At 30.3% G+C, this 21,356-nt stretch overlaps 3 protein-coding genes across 3 annotated transcripts in view; 1 reads left to right on the top strand and 2 right to left on the bottom strand.

The window, feature by feature from the left end:
* Nucleotides 1-465: 465 nt before the first annotated feature.
* Nucleotides 466-5,368, bottom strand: LOC105248414. The gene is made up of 4 exons (XM_011253177.3): nucleotides 5,111-5,368; nucleotides 4,178-4,362; nucleotides 776-892; nucleotides 466-648 (listed from the first exon to the last, which is right to left on the bottom strand). The coding sequence occupies exons 1-4, from the start codon at nucleotides 5,273-5,275 to the stop codon at nucleotides 540-542; spliced, it is 576 nt and encodes a 191-aa protein (XP_011251479.1). The 5' UTR covers nucleotides 5,276-5,368; the 3' UTR covers nucleotides 466-539.
* Nucleotides 481-21,356, top strand: part of LOC105256064 — an 89,088-nt gene continuing 68,212 nt past the window's right edge. Inside the window, exon 1 of the mRNA XM_025413785.1 lies at nucleotides 481-593. The gene's annotated coding sequence lies outside the window, so the exon portion shown is untranslated. The remainder of the gene's footprint in view (nucleotides 594-21,356) is intronic.
* On the bottom strand, nucleotides 7,342-19,589 carry LOC112639505. Its single transcript, XM_025413687.1, has 6 exons — nucleotides 19,581-19,589; nucleotides 19,422-19,475; nucleotides 9,287-9,454; nucleotides 8,633-8,805; nucleotides 8,039-8,155; nucleotides 7,342-7,788 (listed from the first exon to the last, which is right to left on the bottom strand). The coding sequence occupies exons 1-6, from the start codon at nucleotides 19,587-19,589 to the stop codon at nucleotides 7,659-7,661; spliced, it is 651 nt and encodes a 216-aa protein (XP_025269472.1). The 3' UTR covers nucleotides 7,342-7,658.

Genomic DNA, 21,356 nt, shown 5'->3' with positions numbered 1-21,356 from the left:
TATATAAAGTAGACACAAGATATGTATTGTATATAAATATAATAACTTTTTTATTATAATATATTTTTTATAAATATTAGCACAATTAATTCCATTTAATTCCTCTCAAATGAAATAGTAAATGATTTTAGCTCTATAATTATGTTAAGAAGCAAATATTTAATATAAATATTTGCAAATATTTAATATAATATTTAATATAAATATTTAATATAAATATTTGCAAATATTTAATATAATTCAAACTTACATACATTTGCAAATTCAGTACAAAAAAAGATTATTTTAATTAAAGAATACAATATTTTTATTAACGTCAAAACTTGAGATAAAGACAATTAATATCATCCATTATTATCTGTATCTGTGAATTCCAAGTTTCCTGAAAATCTTAATCTAAATCTGATAATCTTTGGTGTTACAGTTGAAGCACTTCGTTAATCTGATTACAAGGAAGAAAAGATGGAAGAGAGAGAATTCTGCGTGATAGCTGCTCGTTTCGTGATTGTGTAAGAGATGATCGCGCTGATTGCGGCACTTTAGAAGACATCTGGACACTTGGCGTGCATCTCGTCGCAATTCTCACCCAAGTGGTAAGTTCGCTCGTATTCGGTCATCGGATCGATATCGTAATGTCCTCCAGGCAGTCTGCAATCATTGAACCCGTCATCTTTTACCGTGGCACTAATATCCGAGGGATTTTCTTTTTTCATTTCGAGATAAAAGATTTAATTTTTAATATTTATACATTTTACAAACGAGATGTTTCTCTTACGTGAACGTAGCGTGCAGGATCTCCTCGATGAAGCTTCCTTTCCCTACGTCTTCGCGTTTACGCCTGGCCGCTTTGCAGATCGCCTTGAGGACGCAGGCTTTGCCGTCCTTCACCTGGCTTCGTGAGAAACACAGGATGAGATTACGGGGCCAAAGATTCGAAGAGCGGTGTAATTCGATGGTCGTTTATCATTATCATCCTCGTTATCGTTGTCGGTTTCGCCCCGAGAGTCGGCGGTCTATTCATTAAGTTCGCGATAATACCGGAGGGCGCGTTGATATTGCCCTGTACGAAACGGTTCACCGTAAACCCGGGGGTTACAATGAGCCCTCGTTCCCATCCCCCCCTTCCGTCCCCCCTCCCCCGCTCCCTATGCTAAACAACCGCGCCGTCGTTTCGCCTCCCTCTCCCCGCCTTCTCCCTCGCTGAGCAAGCACTGGCAATTAGGCTATGGCTCCGTGCAATTAGAATTAGAGTAACCGTCTTACCCAGGATTAATCCCGCTGCTCGACTCTTAACCGAAACTTTAGTATACACGCGGTAGTAAACGGCTACGATCGGTAGGACGTATAAGGGTCTCGATAGAGAGAGTTGCGAAGATCCGACAGTTCGCGAAGGGAGGGATGATTTATCCGCATCGAAACGGGATTTTATCCCAGCGTGGATGTTAGTGCGATCGACGAGGAAATCTCTGGAGCTTCGTTTTAGTGTCGCGGTTTCTTGACGGAGTAATAAATCCTTTCGTGATTTTTTTAATCCATCAACATTTCCTAAGATAGTTGAATTCGGAAATGCGCTCGGAGACCTTTGTCCCGAGCTTGGCCAACGGCTTAAATATTGATGGAAAAGCCGCGATCTTGATGGCACAAATCCATCAAGATCGATGTAGACCAGGCGGAAGACAAGGGCAATGTGCTTAATTTTTTTTTCGCTTGGAATCCTCCGTACTCGCGTACCATTTTGTCAACGATAATCTTCGCCCGTCCGCTACGTGACGAGTGAAATACGATCCCTCGGGTAATCAAAATTAATAACGGTCGTTTTTATTCCCGCGGATTACTCGACGAGGACGTCTTAAGACGAAGCGCGCTCTCTAACATAAGCCGTGCAATTCCGTGGCCGGATGGTTGACTGGTTGGCTGGTTGACTGAATGGCCGGCTGGATGGCTGGATGGCTGGATGGCTGGATGGCTGGCTGGGTGGCTGGCTGGCTGGATGGTCGTCCGCGAAACCGCATCGCGGAGCGATGTAGCGCGACGCTCGGAATAAAGTATCGCAAGTACGCGGGCATCATTCGTCCGAGTAATGCCGTGCAATTTTTTCCCGTGGCTGAGCGCGCGTCAAACAGCGACGGTCCCATATATTTCTCCGCGGCGTATGCATTTCGCGAAATAAAATTGCGGCTCGCGGCGCTTGTCGCGTTATTTCTTCGTGTTTCGCGACGCGGAAACGTTGTTATTAGTTTCGGAACTTTCTACACCGGGATTTATCCGTATATTGTGGAGCGTTATCGCTGCAACGCGTTGCAATTATATCGAAAATCCGATTTAATCGGAGATTACATTAAAGTACCCGTCTTCTCGCGCAAAATTGTCTGCTGTTTTGTGGAGCGCGAGCATAATGGTTCTAATGGTTTTCTGTAATTGCTTTCACGGGAGTCATTCCCCAAAGAGCAAGCTGCTCCCACCTGATGAACCGTCTGCATACCAACAATCCTCCATGGCTTTCGACGTTGTTTAACGGATGTAACGTCACGCGGTGTAAATAACCGGTTTTTTTTTTAAAGAATTATTCTTAACCCTTTCCTACCTCCGGGACATATATGTCCCACCTACGAAAAAAATCATAACTTTTAAATAAATAATCCTATCGACCTCTATCTTGGCTTGTTTTAAAGAAGAAGGTTCAAGTTATATGTAAAAAAATCGCGCACTTAGAAATGTAATGTTTACAGTATAATATAATTATCGAAACTTTGTAAAAAATTAAACTTTTAGAGAAGATTAATCGCATATCAATCGAAAAATTATAAAATTTATGCGTTAATTATAAATTTAAAATTTTATTTAAATGTGATTACAACTTTATTGTAATAAATATTATAATAATTTATATGTGTAATCAAAGTAAGATGACGTGTGCGACGGGCATCCAAGTCTCGCGGCAGATGCGCGGCTTGCAAAAAAAATATATAACAACGCTATGAGTCGAACATGTGTATGTATAATCAGGAAAAAACATAATATATATTTAAAAAAATAAAATCAAAGCTTATATTTTAAATATATTGATATTTAAGTTTTTCATAGTCGCCATCTTGAATGTGCCATTTTGAATTTAAAATTTGATGATAAATTTGAAATCACCCCCAAAAAACCTGTAAAACTGTCTTCATGTGAAACACACCTCTTTTGGGAAAGCCGGAGGTACGAAAGGGTCAATTTATCAAAAAATAATTAAACGAACGAAGCGAGAAACCATTTATTAATTCCGACATTTTTTTTGTCGCGTAAAATCTTCACGGTGATTTTGAGGAAGCTTCCCTTAATCCGTTCGTGAACGCATTATCGTCGTTTCTTATACTTAAATTATCGTCGTCTCCTCGAGAGTCGCGAGCGAGCGTTTCGAGAGCATTTCTCTGCACCATCGGGCCGTGAAATTCTTTCGTCGTGCGTGTTTCGCCACGGCCAGTGTTATCCGGATTTCCCGGATAATCTTATTACGGTCACGCGCGCGTACGCGGTCGAGCTTTACGGGAGCTTTGCGTTTTCATGCGAACGCGTGACGCGGGCAGCCGTCGAACAAGGAACGTCGATTACGTCGGGGGGTTAGATACGGCGGGGGTGCATACCAGGTGAATATCATCTTGCCTTAAATTCCCGGCTTTATGATTCCTCGCGCGCGACTCCGATCACTCCTAAACGTTCGCTTCGAAAAATGGAAACATTTTCTCAAGATAAGGAAGACGGCTCTTCCTTGATATAATAAGTTCGCGTCTATTTTTCTTCGCATTGGAAGACAGCGAACTCTTGCTCGACAAATTGCCGAGGCAAAAATCTCACCGATAAGTCACCCTTCGCGCGATCGTTCAATAGAATTACCATTTTTCCATCGAGGGACTTTTCATCGAGGAAGAGAATAAATCTGATCACTAGAGAAGCACGCGAGATGCGATACAATTGTGAGATATTTGGTTTTCCCGTGGCAATAACAGCGACCCTGAGCTTTCTATTGTGTAAAGCTGAGATGATACATTTGCATTATTATTAATTTATAATTAATGATTTCGTCCGCCCGTGTATTTATAATACGTAATTTATACGTATAGAGGGAGAGAAGGAAAACGGTTGAAAGAAAACGGTTGAGTTTTAGCTCTTTCATTTGTCTTCCTTCTTTACTTACGTTTTTAACATTAGCTCCACTTTACGATATAACTCTCTTCTGCTTCGACGATGATAAACCTCGGCTGGCTTCCTGTATGGCAAGATACTTCTATGGGGTAGTTCCCACGCCAACCCGGCGGTGACACCGATGACGAACACTCCTTGGGGCTTCGAGTACGTGCTCGTGGTTAAGCAGTAGACGAGCTGCGTAATACAGTGAAAAAAAAATAAAAGAGAAGATAAATACGGAGATTAATTTTTATTAAATCAAGCGAAAAATGAAAGTAATACATATATACTTTAAAATTTGTTTAATCTAAAAAATGCGTGAGACAGAGAAATTGATTATTGATTAACTTTTTACCCCGATACTGATTAATTAACTTACTTTCTAAGTAAGAACTTTATTGTCCTATAATTCAGTGCATATTGAACGTGACGTATTTAAATTAATTATTGGTTATTTACGTTATAGATTAATATTTCTGCCCTTCACGTAGTTTATTATTACTTGGGGAGGTTGTTGCGCTTATTAGAGTCTTTTAAAACGTTATGCATAAAACAAGTTCCGCTTCATTTAGCATATGAAACTTTCCTAGCTAAATTATATCGAAAATTTATGTTGCGCTATAGTATACAACTTTGCACAAGGCGAAACTCTTTACACCGACTCGCGTATCGACCTGTCTGGCACGTTCCGTCAAAACAAAAACACGAGAAGTTATGATTTCATTTTAATAACGGACTCTTTATCCCTCTCTCTCTCTCTCTCTCTTCGAATCTCTAAAGCGAGTGGTGTAACAGGTGCGTTTACGCTCACCTAACATTTTCCAAGTTTATACATCGCAAATTCGCAAACTTGACGCGAAAAGAGGCGACTATAATTACCATTTCGGCGAGAATGCTCCTTTTCTTGTAATATATGTATGTAAAATGAAAATTTATATCTTACCTGAACGTTGCTGCCTTGAGGGAATGTCAGATAATTAATGCCAATTTCTCTCTCGGACCTCACAGGCGAATCGTTTCGAAATGTCGTCGAGTTTGTCAGCTCTCCGAGGCGAGGGGTAACGAGAATACCGAGCAGAACTAGGTGTCGGAAACGATTGATCAGCATCGCGATGGGCAAATTTCATGTTCCATTGAACGTAGCTAAAGTCCTAATCCTAACTGATAGAATACGCTCGTCGAATGTATCAGCATTCTGAACAGTGAATAGTCGAGAGCAAACGCTAACTACATTTGCGTATGTCGAAAAGCAACGGTACTCCGTTTATCTTAACGAGTTGAGCGAGGAATAATTTGACTTTATGTTCTTGTTATATTTCTAAAAAAAATATTGAAAGCATCCGTAAAAATTTATGCAGTCCGTATAATATTTTAAGCAAATGATAAAACGAAAGATCTAAAATATTTTAAACTTGAAAATTGCAAGTTATATATAAGTACTATAAATATTTCTGATATTCTTTTTTTGTGTAAAAAAATTTAATACTTTACTCGTAATTTTATCTCAATTCCTTTACTTTTCTTTCATACGTCATTGCATTTTGTCAATAAAAAATCATATATTTAATATTTATGAATCACAATTTGCCTAAATATTATTATTATTGTTATTTATACAATAATATGATAATATAATTAGTAGGATCAAGCATTGCAAGAACAATTATTAAATTAGCATTTTAATTGGTTATCGATTACATTAAAATAAAGCATGAGCCGATTAAACATTAATCTGATTCAAATTAGTATCAAAGCGTACGGTGCTTTCTACAAATACGATAATTTATTACTTCAGAAAGTCGTTAACTCGTCAGAACAACCTCGCGTACAATTTATTCGCACAATTATTTCATGTTACGCAGATTACGTGTATTACGGATTACATGATTACGGATACAAAATTATCAGCGATCCCCCTGCGTTTTTTAGTTTCGCGGTAAACGATCCTGCAATAATTTGATTATCATTGGGATAAATTTCCGGCTAAAATAACCAGGACACGACTAAACCGAGTGCACAGTACATATTATCGAATCAAACTCGTGCCAGTAATCTAATTTAAGCCGAATATTACATGCATCGCAAAATTATATTTAGCGCGACGCAACAAAAGAGGAATACGCGCGTGAATGTGATAATAATAATGCCGGAATATCATTTAGCCGAGCAAAAGGACGAAATTTTACATCGAAGCGGAAAATATTCAGTTTGCAATTTTTATGACGATAACAATAATTTTTTACGCGCTACCTTCAAACGAACATCAGGTAATTATATCCCAGGATTTTCCAATTGGATGAAATATATATTACGAGTCACGGATAATATTTTATTGTTAATAAAGGGGGATGAATTACAATAAAGAATTATCAAATAAATGCGGTATTATTTGCGACTGACTCTTCTGTTGCGAGAATGACAAATAAATACTGACATATTTAAACGCGAGGACATTTCCCGAGCAGCTTCGACGATTGAATATTCATTAGACGTTTGTTACAACAATGCGGAGATGTATTTGGCATATTTTATTTTTCTATTAAAGAAGAAAAAGAAAAAAAAAGGGAAACTAACCGCGGGCTTCAGAGCGTTCCATCGGAGCACTCTACAGAAATGAACCATAAATCGACGAGAACCGAGCGACCGTTTTATTAATGCAAAACGTCGTGAAATTATTCGCGCCAAAATGAATTACACGTTGCGGAAGTAATGTAATGACCGATATAGAATATTCATAGCGCGAGAGCCTCCCACGAAACTTTCTGAATTTAACCCCGGAATAGTCGTTGATGTTAAATAATCGTTTGTCGTCGTGACCCATCAACACATACACACATACACATACATAATTGTGGAAATGCTATATTATTGTTAAAAATTGCATAAATCGCGAAATATTTGCTTATTCGATTACAATGTTCGCGATAAAATATTATTAGAAATTAAGAAAAGCGGATTATCACTTTTTTATTAACTTTATATGCACATATATTATATACTATACTATATATTAATACATAGTGACCAATGTAGGACGGCTCGTGGCAAGATAACGATATTAACTTAATTAGTATGTTAAACTAAAATATAATGTATGAATATTTTACACTACTTAATTAGATTTTACTCGATTAACGAGTTGCGTAAGCTCATCTCTATTTTAATGCAAATATATCTTCTCTCTCGGAAATGACACGCTGTGAATAAAGAAAAACAAACGACAAACTAATCTTCAGTCTCGGCGGCATTCGAAAAGTTTGAAGTTTGACAATAAAAACAACCGTGCGATAGGTCGACGCGTTTTATCAGTAATCGAAGACCGATATTCGTCGCGGAATAGCATACACGAAGCCAGGGCAGATGCCAGGCCGGAAAAATCGTTCAGCCACCAGAAAAACTTCGCCAAGGTCCCAGCGACAAGTCGGTCACCATCAGACGTGTGATCGTCATGTCGACCGCAGTTTGTGACATGGTTTCCGGAACGAAATCGGTTAAAAGTCCATGTCATAAATGGAGTATTGACACGCGGGATACAGCATCTCGCAGTTTCCGTTCGTTTCGTATGCGTGATCGTAAGCGTGGTCTTGCGATCGCTCGAATCTGCCGCCGTCCATAGGTAATCTGCGGAATAAAATTGTTGTTGTGTAATAATCTTCTCTACATAATGCTCAGTGAGGATAAAGTGCCTGCCAAATTGCATTCGTTCCGTTAATTAATGCGTTAATTAAAGCTCTAAAAAAATGTTTCGCGAAAAGAGAATAGAAGATAGAAAAGAGAATACAAGTTCGGTATAATTGTATGATACAAAGAGAAATTTATATTATATAAAAATATTTGTTATTTATTAGAATACAGTCGCAATTACACTTACGTGAAAATTGCATGAAGAAGTTCTTGAATGAAGGAGCCTGTACCTACTTGAGAGGGATCGCGTTGGCCCGCTTCGCAGAGTGCTCTCATCACGCAGGATCTACCGTCGAGGCCAATGCTGCCGATAAAGTTTAATTTGAAAACGTTCCTCGGCGTAAACTTTGACGACAGCTCGGCTTCTCCCGCGCGAAAACAATTATGCTTGAAATAATTCCGTTTCTAATTACAGCTAAAAATAATTGCGTCTTCGCGTAGCTATAGCACGCACCATGCGAACCGTATAATATTGTCCGAATTACATTTTACATACTTCTTTAATAAATTGTTATGGAGTAAATAAATTAAAATCGCGTTTAATAACGATAAATTTATTGCGTTAAATCGACACTTAAAATTTTTCAGACCTAATCATAGCTAGAGACAACGCGCGTATCCACTTTCGGCTTTCCGTATGAAACGCGGCGACCCGAGAGGATTTTTGATGTCTCAAACCGTTTCGGACAGTATTCTTGGCTACGTTACTTTTCGTCAGACCGAATGCATATTGAAAGATTGGCAAAACTGGTTGGAAAATGCGAAATAACACGACACTCACGATTGCAGAAAAGCCTCCATTTTCGGATATACGACGCTACGGCTTCTACGGTGAAGCAAATTCGATATCTTTGAGTCGACCTTATTCGGAAGTTCCCAGGCTAAGGCAGCTGTCAGTCCCACCACCAAATCACCGTCTCGGCCGTACGCTCCGATAGTCAGACAATACACTAACTGGAAAATACACGGAACATTCACGCGCAAATTTAGTTTTCCATGTAAATTTCGCAGACTGCAAGAAGCACGAGAGAGCGGCGAGGCACTTTACTTTTCTACTTTATCCGTGTACCAAAATTTAAGAGGAAGAAAGAGGCAATAAAATCACGCTATGGAAAGTATACAAAACGTTTGCGAAATACTTGGCCAAATTTATACGGTAGCTTGATTCCTTTCTATGCGCGTAATATAATTTCATTTAAACTAATATTGCTCACTCTTTCTAACAATTGTCTTAAACTGTAGGTAAAAATATCTTCTCAAATATCAGATCTGGATTTTAGGAAATTTTATGAGTGTTTTAACATTAATATTATTTGACAAAAGTTTTATACACATGAAAGTTCTATAAATTAGGAGAGTGGAAAAAATTCTGGAATTTATAAAACATATTAATATTAAAGACATTCTGTTCGAGGCATTATTTAAATTAATTTACCTGAAAATTACTACCCTGCGGAAAAATCAAGTACCTCTTAGGTCGCGACAAGATTCTGGGCGCAATATCGATCTCTGTTGTGTTCTGATCGATGATTGTCGAACTGGTGCAGAGAATTAACCAATTCAAGCATCCGACAAGAAAAGGAAGTCGATAGTCTGACATATCCTTTATATGTCAGAACGTTAGCATTTCTTCGTATCATATGTACCCCATCTGTGACAAGTAAAAATTACAAAACAAAGTTAATAATCCAATTTTATAAATTTTTATCATATATATTGAAGAATAAATTCAAAATAGATTGAAATTTTTAAGTGTAATTAAAAGAATTAATAACAAAACTCACGGAACAATACAGAACGAAATCACGTGATATAAGTAGACAAGATTCGATAAATCGTTTCGTCATCGATCAGCGGTTTGTCACGAGGTAGTCATCGTTACACTGACCGGTCGTGACCGGCAGTAGACGAGTGTAAAGATTTGGCAGAGTAATTTTCGCTAACGGTAATAACGATTATCGAGATTTTCTTCGTGTCGATTTAACGGGTCACGATCGATTATTTCATCAAACAAACCGAAGGTTTATTTACACATGGGCGTTTATTTATTCTTATGTCGTTTAAACATCTCTTGAGATAGAACTAAGACATCATACTTATTATTATCGTAATTACGCAACACATTTTTCTATTTACAATTTACTCTTTATGAAAGAGAAAAAATTCATAATGAGGATAAAATAAATATCAACGAAAGAAATATGGATGGACAAAAAGCATTTATCAAATATGTATTATATGTGTAATTATTATAAGTTATCTTTGAATAAAATAAAATTACAGAATAGAATAAAATATATTCACCTCGTGATCAAAATAAAAATTGCTTCTATCTATTATTCTAATAATTTCTCCTTTTAAAAATTTCTCGAGATGTCTTGCAGGACTTTATTGAGTTTTGCAAAATAGATAGTCAACGTTACTTCTTCTGTGATTCATGGCCACATAATATTGCACATACACATTTACCCTGTATATACGTTAACAAACAAATGTTTAGAATTCTTACAATTTTATCTGTAAAAGTGTACATATTTTAACAAATAAAATTTGAATGTGACAATAAATCTCGTACGAATTCTAACATCATTTGTTAACAAAACTTACTAACTAACTTATAAACTAAGTGAATTGCTCAATATTAATAGTTCCCAGAGGAATATCAGACTATCCGAATATGTATCCGATCTTCCTGCTTTATATAATACTTGCATTGAAGATGATCGCTATCGAGAAGACTTGAAGTAATATATTAATATTTTCAACTTAAGTTCGTTCTAGAGATTATTACATATAATTGTTTAACAGCGATTGTTCAAAATATTTAAATCCCAATATGATATTTCTAAATATACTTTCGCAATTATTAAATTATTGTTCTAGAACAAAATTATATCCATCTAGCGGCCAAATTCTCAACTAGCATATTAACTATAAAATTTCAAGGCCTTATAGTAACTTATTACATAATATTACTTTTGCAAAATCAAATAATTAATGTTATTTCTTGTGTAATTCAAGTATTTCTTTTACTGTTCTATTGTAAAGTCGTTAACATTTACGTATTTAAAATCTTTCTTATTGTTAGAACTTTATTACGAAAAAGTAGTCAGGAATTAAAATTATCAAATTAAAGTTGTATTCTTATATGTGAAGAATATTCTAAGAATATTCTAAGTATTATTCCGCGAAATTCATAATCTTACTAGCTAACTTAGAAATGAATTATATTCGATCTATTTGTTAAATGATTTCCAGAGAAGTGTGTGTATGTATGTGTCAGAGTATTCGAAAAAATATATCCTATCTTCCCATTTGATATAAAACTTACATTGAATACATTATCTAGAATACTAGAAGCACAATATATTAATGCTTTTAATTTAATTTTTTTTAATATCAAAATTTATTTTTTAACATTGGATATCATAAGTGTTTGAATCTCAACATGAGTTTCTAAAATATGCTTTAATAATTATAAAATTATAATTGAATAAAATAAAATTAGAAAAACAGTATAAAATTATATTTATCTAGTGATTAAAATTCCAAATTTATTAAAATTTCCCTTATTTATTAAAATTTCGAAAGGTTTTGTAATAATTTACTACATCTGATATACGTCAAACAAATGTTCAGAATTATTCTTACAATTTTATCTGGAAAAGTGTACATACTTTAACAAATAAAATTTGAATGTGACAATAAATCACGTACAAAGTAGATTCTAACATTATTCGCTAACAAACTTATAAACTAACAATAAGTGAATTGCTCAATGTTAACAATTTCCAGAGTACCAGACTACCCGCACATATATCCGACTTTCTTGCTTTATAAATACTTTATTTATTACACTTGAAGATGATCGCTATCAAGAAGACTTAAAGTAATATATTAATATTTTCAATTTTAGTTTGTTCTAGAGATTATCAGATTAAATTGTTTGACAGGGACTGTTCAAAATATTTAAATGCCAATAAGAGATTTCTAAAATACTTTCGCTATTATTAAATTATTATTGGAAATATAAAATTATATCTAGCGACTAAATTTCAAATTTGGTTATTATTTTTAAAATTTCAAGATGCCTTGTAGTTATTTACTAATATTACATTAGCGAAACAAATTATCATTGTAATATTTCTTGCGTAATAAAACAAAAAAAGTCAGAGTACCTGAAAACATATTTTCTATTCGCTTTATGTAAAATTTATATTGAAGATGATTATTATTGAAATCATTGACAAAAAATATATTTAAAAAAGCTTAATTCTAAAATTTTTAAAGTTAGTTAGTTAGTTTAGTTTTCAACATAGCAATTTTTTTATAAATATTTAAATTTATTTAATTAAATTTAATAATTTATTAATAAATGTAAAATTTCCTATATATGTTAATAATTACCAAATTATCGTTGAATAAAATAAAATTATAAAAGTAGAATATAATTATATCCACCCAGTGAGAGATTCAAATTGCTTTTATTTATAAAATTTTGAGAGGTTTTGTAGTAAATTACTATGTATATTTTTGCAAAATAGATAGTCAACATTACTTCTTCCGTGATTGATAATGTATAATCACAGATCATTAATCACAGACAATTATCACAGATAATTAATCACAGATAATCATTATTACTTCATTATCACTTACCACATTGTGCAGATACACATTTTTGATCGTACTTATTGCCTTCTGTTTCTTATTGCGTCTGATATTAGCAAATATATGCTCAGAATTCTTCTTTTAATTTTATCCGTAAAGTGTATATATATATATACTTTAACAAATAAAATTAAACGCGATAATAAATCGTACGAAGTACATTCTAACCATATTTCGCTTAGAAACTTAAAAACTAAGTACGTGTACTGTCTTAATGAGATGTGTGTTTCCAGAGAAAGTATCAGACTATCCGAACACAAATCGGACCTTTCTGCTTTATATAGTACTTGTATTAAAGATGATCGCTATCGAGAAGATTTGAAGCAATACATTAATATTTTTAACTTAAATTCGTTCTAAAGTTATTAAATTTCATTGTTTGACAGCGATTGTCCACAATATTTAAATATTAATATGAGATTTTTGGATAAACTTTTGTAATTATTAAATTATTATTTTAGAATAAAATTATATCCATCTGGCGGCCAAATTCCAAACTTGCCTATCAGTTACAAAATTTCGAGATGCCTTGTAGTAATTTATTAATTTACTATTTTTACAAAATGGATATTCAATAGTTACTTCCTTTTAATACATATCAAATCATTTTTATTGCTTCATTATAAAGTCATTAAACGTTAGTTAATAAGCTTAAAATGTTTCTTAAAAACTTTTATTTTAAAAAGTATACACTTTATCGAATTAAGCTTGCAATTTTATCATATGTAAAAGGTATTCTACTACAAACACTATTCGTTAGTAATCTTACGTAATTTACAATTTAATGATACAGAGGTTGTTCCCAAAGAAATGTGAAATTATCCAAAAGCATATTCCCTTCTGTAATTGAATATTTAATCTGATAATATAAAAATCTCATTTATAATGTTTTTGTTTTTAATATTTTAAGAGATATTGAGGAAAGTTGTGAGAAATTTTTTATCGATATCTAATATTAATAAAAAATTATTATTTATGTTTATAATAATATATTATATACATATATAAATATACATAGAAAATACAGAATCATCAGAATCATCTTATCTGTTTTTGTTTAGAGATGGTTGTATGATTTTGATCCATATAACACAAATACAATTCTTTTTCTCTCTTTTCTTTTCTATAATAATATAATAATAAATAATAATAAATTAAAAAAAATAATAATTACAAATAAATTACTTTATACGTGAGATTGTAAATTACATTACATGATAACAAAAAGTATATAAAAAACAAGCATTTTTTGTTTTGATGCAAAAGCAACTATTAAACAAGAGAGAATTTCAATAACTAATGAATACACTGTATACATACATATTTTTACACATACATATCCATTTAACGGTCAAATTCCAAACTTGCTTACAAATTATAAAATTTTGAGATATCTTGTACTTATTTACTAATACTACACTTACCAAATAAATAATCAATGATTTTATAAGTAATACGTATTAAACATTTCTTATTGTTCTATTATGAAGTCGTTAAATGAATTAATATTTAAAATCTTTCTTACAGAAATTTATTACGAAAAAATTGAATCTATCGGACTATAACTTCAATTTTATATGTTAAAAATATTATAAGCAGTTTTCATAAATAATTTTACTAACTAACTTGAATAAGCTGATAGATGTTTGTTAAATGATTTTCAGAGAAATATCAGAGTATCTGAAAACATATCTATCCACTTTACATAATTTTCCATTAAAGATGATCATTATCTAGAAGATTAAAAGAACAGTATATTATTATTTTTACCTTAATTTTATTCTAAAATTATTAAAGTTAGTTAGTTACTATGTATATTTTTGCAAAATAGATAGTCAACGTTACTTCTTCCGTGATTGATAATGTATAATCACAGATCATTAATCACAGACAATTATCACAGATAATTAATCACAGATAATCATTATTACTTCATTATCACTAACCACATTGTGCAGATACACATTCAATTCCGTTCATATTGCTTTTTGTTGCTTATTGTCCTGATACTAGCAAATATATGCTCAGAATTCTTCTTTTAATTTTATCTGTAAAGTGTATATATAGACTTTAACAAATAAAATTAAACGCGATAATAAATCACGTACGAAGTACATTCTAAACATGTTTCGCTAATAAACTTAAAACGAAGTACAATCTAAATATGTTTCGGTAATAATCTTAAAACTATGTATGTGTACTGCCTTAATGAGATGTGTGTTTCCAGAGAGAGTATCAGACTATCCGAACACAAATCCGACCTTTCTACTTTATATAGTACTTGTATTAAAGATGATCGCTATCGAGAAGATTTGAAGCAGTACATCAATATTTTTAACTTAAATTCGTTCTAAAGTTATTAAATTTCATTGTTTGACAGCGACTGTCCACAATATTTAAATATTAATATGAGATTTTTGAATAAACTTTCGTAATTATTAAATTATTATTTTAGAATAAAATGATATCCATCTAGCGGCCAAATTCCAAACTTGCCTATCAGTTACAAAATTTCGAGATGCCTTGTAGTAATTTATTAATTTACTATTGTTACAAAATGGATAACAATAGTTACTTCCTATTAATACATATCAAATCTTTTTTATTGCTTCATTTTAAAGTAACTAAATGTTAGTGAATAAATAATCTTAAAATGTTTCTTAAAATCTTACTATAAAAAGTATACACTTTATTGAATTAAATTTGCAATTTTATCATATGTAAAAGGTATCCTACTACAAACATTATTTGTTAGTAATCTTACGTAATTTAAAATTTAATGATATACAGAGGTTGTTCCCAAAGAAATGTGAAATTATCCGAAAGCATAATTTCCCTCCATCACATATATAAATGATAAATTAAATATGATCTCTTCCGAGATATATCAAAATGTGTTATATTAATTTTAATTGAATATTTAATCTGATAATATAAAAATTTCATTTGTAATGTTTTTGTTTTTAATATTTTAAGAGATATTGAGGAAAGTTGTGAGAAATTTTTCGTCGATATCTAATATTAATAAAAAATTATTATTTATGTTTATAATAATATATTATATACATATATAAATATACATAGAGAATACAGAATCATCAGAATCATCAGAATCATCCTATCTGTTTTTATTTAAAAATGGTTGTATGATTTTGATCCATATAACACAAATACAATTCTTTTTCTCTCTCTTCTTTTCTTTAATAATATAATAATAAATTTAAAAAAATAATAATTACAAATAAATTACTTTATACGTGAGATTGTAAATTACATTACATGATAACAAAAATTATATAAAAAACAAACATTTTTTGTTTTGATGCAAAAGCAACTATTAATCAAGAGGGAATTTCAATAATTAATGAATACACTATATACATATATATTTTTACACATACATATTCATTTAACGGCCAAATTCCAGACTTGCTTACAAATTATAAAATTTTGAGATGTCTTGTACTTATTTACTAATACTACACTTACCAAATAAATAATCAATGATTTTATACGTAATACGTATGATGTAATACGTATTAAACATTTCTTATTGTTGTATTATAAAGTCGTTAAATGAATAAATATTTAAAATCTTTCTTACAGAATTTTATTACGAAAAAATTGTATCTATCGAACTATAACTTCAGTTTTACATGTTAAAAATATTATAAGCAGTTTTCATAAATAATTTTACTAACTAACTTGAATAAGCTGATAGATGTTTGTTAAATGATTTTCAGAGAAATATCAGAGTATCTGAAAACATATCTATCCACTTTACATAATTTTCCATTAAAGATGATCATTATCTAGAAGATTAAAAGAACAGTATATTATTATTTTTACCTTAATTTTATTCTAAAATTATTAAAGTTAGTTTTCCAACATTGAATATTATAAGTATTACACTTCATTCTTTAATGAAAACGAGAAAAAATTATAAAATTTTATAATAAAGGTAAAATAAATATTAACGAAGAGGTTTATGAAAGAGACATGAGTGGAGAAGAAACATTTACCAAAGATGTATAATTATTATATGTGTAATTATTATAAATTATTATTAAATAAAATAAAATTAGAGAATAGAATAAAATTATATCTATTTAGTGATTAAAATATCAAATTGCTTTCATATATTATATTATAAAATTTCGAGATGTTTTATAGTACTTTACTAAGTCTATTTTTACAAAATAGATAGTCAATGTTACTTTTTCTGTGATTCATGATAAACAAATCTTGCAAATTCACATAACGTTAACAAATAAATGTTTAACATTTTTTTTACAACTTTATTCGAACAGGAGCATATTTATTCAAATGAAATTTGTATGTAATAATAAATTATCCGTGAAATATGTTTCAAATATTATTGTTAACAATGACAAGAAATCTTACTAACTAACTTATAAGTAAATGAATCGTTGAATAGTTTCCAAAGAAATATCAGACTATCCAAACACACATCCAACGCTCCTGCTTTATAAAATATTTGCACTCAAGATGATCGCTATTGAAAAAACTTAGCAATACACTAATTCTTAACTTAAATTTATTCTACGGAAATTAGATTTAACAGTTTAATAGCGATTATATAAAATATTAAAATATCGGTATAAAATGTTGAAATGTACTATACTTTAGTAATTATTAAATTATTGTTGTAGAATATAATTATATCCATCTAGCGGTCATATTCTCTTGCATATTAACTATAAAATTTTAAGACCTTGTAGTAATTTATTAATATTACTTTTGTGAAATCAATAGTCAATGTCACCTGTTGTGTAATTCAAGGATTTCTTTTATTGTTCTATTGTAAAGTCGTTAACATTAACGTATTTGAAATATTTCTTATTGTTAGAACTTTATTACGAAAAAGTAGACACAAATTAAAATTATAGAATTAAAGTTGTATTCTTATTATATGTGAGCAATATTCTAAGTATTATTCCGCGCAATTCATAATCTTATTAGCTAACTTAGAAATGAACTATATTTGATCTATTTGTTAAATGATTTCCAGAGAAGTGTATATGTGTGTGTGTGTGTGTGTGTGTGTGTGTGTGTGTGTGTGTCAGAATATTCGACAAAATATATCGTATCTTCCCATTTAATATAAAACTTACATTGAATACATTATCTAGAATACTAGAAGTACAATATATTAATGCTTTCAATTTAATTTTTTTAATATTAAAGTTTATTTTTTAACATTGGGTATCATAAGTGTTTGAATCTCCACATGAGTTTTTAAAATATGCTTTAATAATTGTAAAGTTATAATTGAATAAAACAAAATTAAAATCAGAATAAAATTATATTTAATTATATTTATAAAATTATATTTAATAATTAGAGACTTGGCTCAAATAATTCAAAATATCAAAAGGAAAATGGCATAGAAGCCAATGCGCGGCAGTTGGAGCGCACAGAAGCAACAACACTTGATTCTTTTTTCAATATTAGTTTATTAAAAATATATTATAACATCAAAAAGCGAATGTTTCGGATCATCTTTTTCAGCGGATCCTTCTTCAGCGCGATGTTAACAATATATATTATTAAGTAATAGTTCGCTTTTTGTTATTATATTATGTTTTTAATAAACTAATATTGAAAAAAAAAATTATATTTACCTAGTGATTAAAATTCCAAATTGCCCTTATTTATTATAAAATTTCGGAAGGTCTTGTAATAATTTACTACATATTTATGCTACTACACATACATATATAGTTTTGCAAAATAGATAATCACTGTTACTTCTTCTGTAATTCATGACCACATAATATTACAAATACATATTTACTCTATACGTCAAACAAATGTTCAGAATTATTCTTACAATTTTATCTGGAAAAGTGTACATATTTTAACAAATAAAATTTGAATGTGACAATAAATCACGTACAAATAGATTCTAACATTATTCGCTAACAAACTTATAAACTTATAAACTAACAATAAGTGAATTGCTCAATGTTAGTAGTTTCCAGAGAAGTACCAGACTAGCCGCACATATATCCGACCTTCTTGCTTTATAAATACTTTATTTATAACACTTGTACTGAAGATGATTGCTCTCAAGAAGACTTAAAGTAATATATTAATATTTTCAATTTTAGTTCGTTCTAGAGATTATTAGATTAAATTATTTGACAGGGACTGTTCAAAATATTTAAATGCCAATAAGATTCCTAAAATACTTTCGCCATTATTAAATTATTGCTGGAGAATAAAATTATATCCATCTAGCGACTAAATTTCAAATTTGGTTATTATTTTAAAAATTTCAAGATGCCTTGTAGTTATTTACTAATATTATATTAGCGAAACAAATTATCATTGTAATATTTCTTGCGTAATAAAACAAAAAAAGTCAGAGTACCTGAAAAAATATTTCCTATTCGCTTTATATAAAATTCATATTGAAGATGATTATTATTGAAAACATTGATAAAAAATATATTTAAAAAAGCTTAATTCTAAAATTATTAAAGTTAGTTAGTTAGTTTAGTTTTCAACATAGCAAATTTTTTATAAATATTTAAATTTATTTAATTAAATTTAATAATTTATTAATAAATGTAAGATTTCATAAATATATGTTAATAATTACCAAATTATCATTGAATAAATTATAAAAATAAATAAAATTATAAAAGTAGAATATAATTATATCCGCCCAGAGAGAGATTTAAAGTTCAAATTGCTTTTATTTATAAAATTTTGAGAGGTTTTGTAATAATTTACTATGTATATTTTTGCAAAATAGATAATCAACGTTACTTCTTCCGTGATTGATAATGTATAATCACAGATGATTAATCACAGACAATTATCACAGATAATTAATCACAGATAATCATTATTACTTTATTATCACTAACCACATTGTGCAGATACACATGCACTCCGTTTATTGCTTTCTGTTGCTTATTGTCCTGATAAGAGCAAATATATGCTTAGAATTCTTCTTTTAATTTTATCCGTAAAGTGTATATATAGACTTTAACAAATAAAGTTAAATGCGATAATAAATCACGTACGAAGTACATTCTAACCATATTTCGCTAAGAAACTTAAAAACTAAGTATGTGTACTGTCTTAATAAGATGTGTGTTTCCAGAGAGAGTATCAGACTATCCGAACACAAATCCGACCTTTCTGCTTTATATAGTACTTGTATTAAAGATGATCGCTATCGAGAAGATTTGAAGCAGTACATTAATATTTTTAACTTAAATTCGTTCTAAAGTTATTAAATTTCATTGTTTGACAGCGACTGTCCACAATATTTAAATATTAATATGAGATTTTTGAATAAACTTTTGTAATTATTAAATTATTATTTTAGAATATATAATTATATCCATCTGGCGGCCAAATTCCAAACTTGCCTATCAGTTACAAAATTTCAAGATGCCTTGTAGTAATTTATTAATTTACTATTTTTACAAAATGGATATTCAATAGTTACTTCCTTTTAATACATATCAAATCATTTTTATTGCTTCATTATAAAGTCATTAAACGTTAGTCAATAAGCTTAAAATGTTTCTTAAAAACTTTTATTTTAAAAAGTATACACTTTATCGAATTAAGCTTGCAATTTTATCATATGTAAAAGGTATTCTACTACAAACATTATTTGTTAGTAATCTTACGTAATTTAAAATTTAATGATATACAGAGGTTGTTCCCAAAGATATGTGAAATTATCCGAAAGCATATTCCCTCCATCATATATATAAATAATAAATTAAATACGATCTTTTTCGAGATATATCAAAATGTGTTATACTAATAATTATAATTGAATATTTAATCTGATATTATAAAAATCTCATTTGTAATGTTTTTGTTTTTAATATTTTAAGAGATATTGAGGAAAATTCAGTTGTGAGAAATTTTTCATCGATATCTAATATTAATAAAAAATTATTATTTATGTTTATAATAATAAGTTATATACATATATACATATACATAGAGAATACAGCAGAATCATTTTAAAAATGATTGTATGATTTTATCCATATAACACAAATACAATTATTTTTCTTTCTCTTCTTTTCTTTAATAATATAATAATAAATAATAATAAATTTAAAAAAATTAAATTTACAAATAAATTACTTTATACGTGAGATTACGTAAATTACATTACATGATGACAAAAATAATATAAAAAACAAGCATTTTTTGTTTTGATGCAAAAGCAACTATTAAGCAGGAGAGAATTTCAATAATTAATGAATACGCTATACACATACATATTTTATATAATTAATAATTTAGCGAAAATTTCAAAGCTGCATCTCGACTCATGTATGTTTACTGTAGTTGATAGTTGCTCGAGTATTTCGCATATCGTTAAGAACTTTTACTCTGAAGTAAAATGCAGCCACGCAGTGTGAGTGTGTGTAAATCCCCGTGCGAATACAAGTCCACAAATTGTATCCGCAATTAAGAAAGTGGACGGAAAGTCGATAATTACATTCTACGTTCTTCTAAAGTTCTCAAAGATTCCTCGAATACTCTGTTAATTAAAGGCTAGAATATTTAATTTGCTGATAGAAGACCGATACATATTGCGCTCCATGCAATAAAAAGCTTTACAGTGTTCAAGCGAGTTATCCCATCGGAATACAAAGTTAATTTATCTCTCATTAAATTTCTTTCTTACGTTTATTAAAAGATAATTGAAAAATCAACAATGTGCAAATTCTTTTAAATTTTGTGCGTTTGTATTCTTTAATTCTTTTCGTCATGACGTGATATTTATGCTTATCTTTATTAATTAATTCTTTCATATACGAAAC

This window comes from Camponotus floridanus, unplaced genomic scaffold (genome assembly GCF_003227725.1).
Source record: "Camponotus floridanus strain SB8 unplaced genomic scaffold, Cflo_v7.5 scaffold7, whole genome shotgun sequence".
Classification (NCBI taxonomy): Eukaryota; Metazoa; Arthropoda; class Insecta; order Hymenoptera; family Formicidae; genus Camponotus; species Camponotus floridanus.
This window is presented reverse-complemented; position numbering and strand designations above follow the sequence as displayed.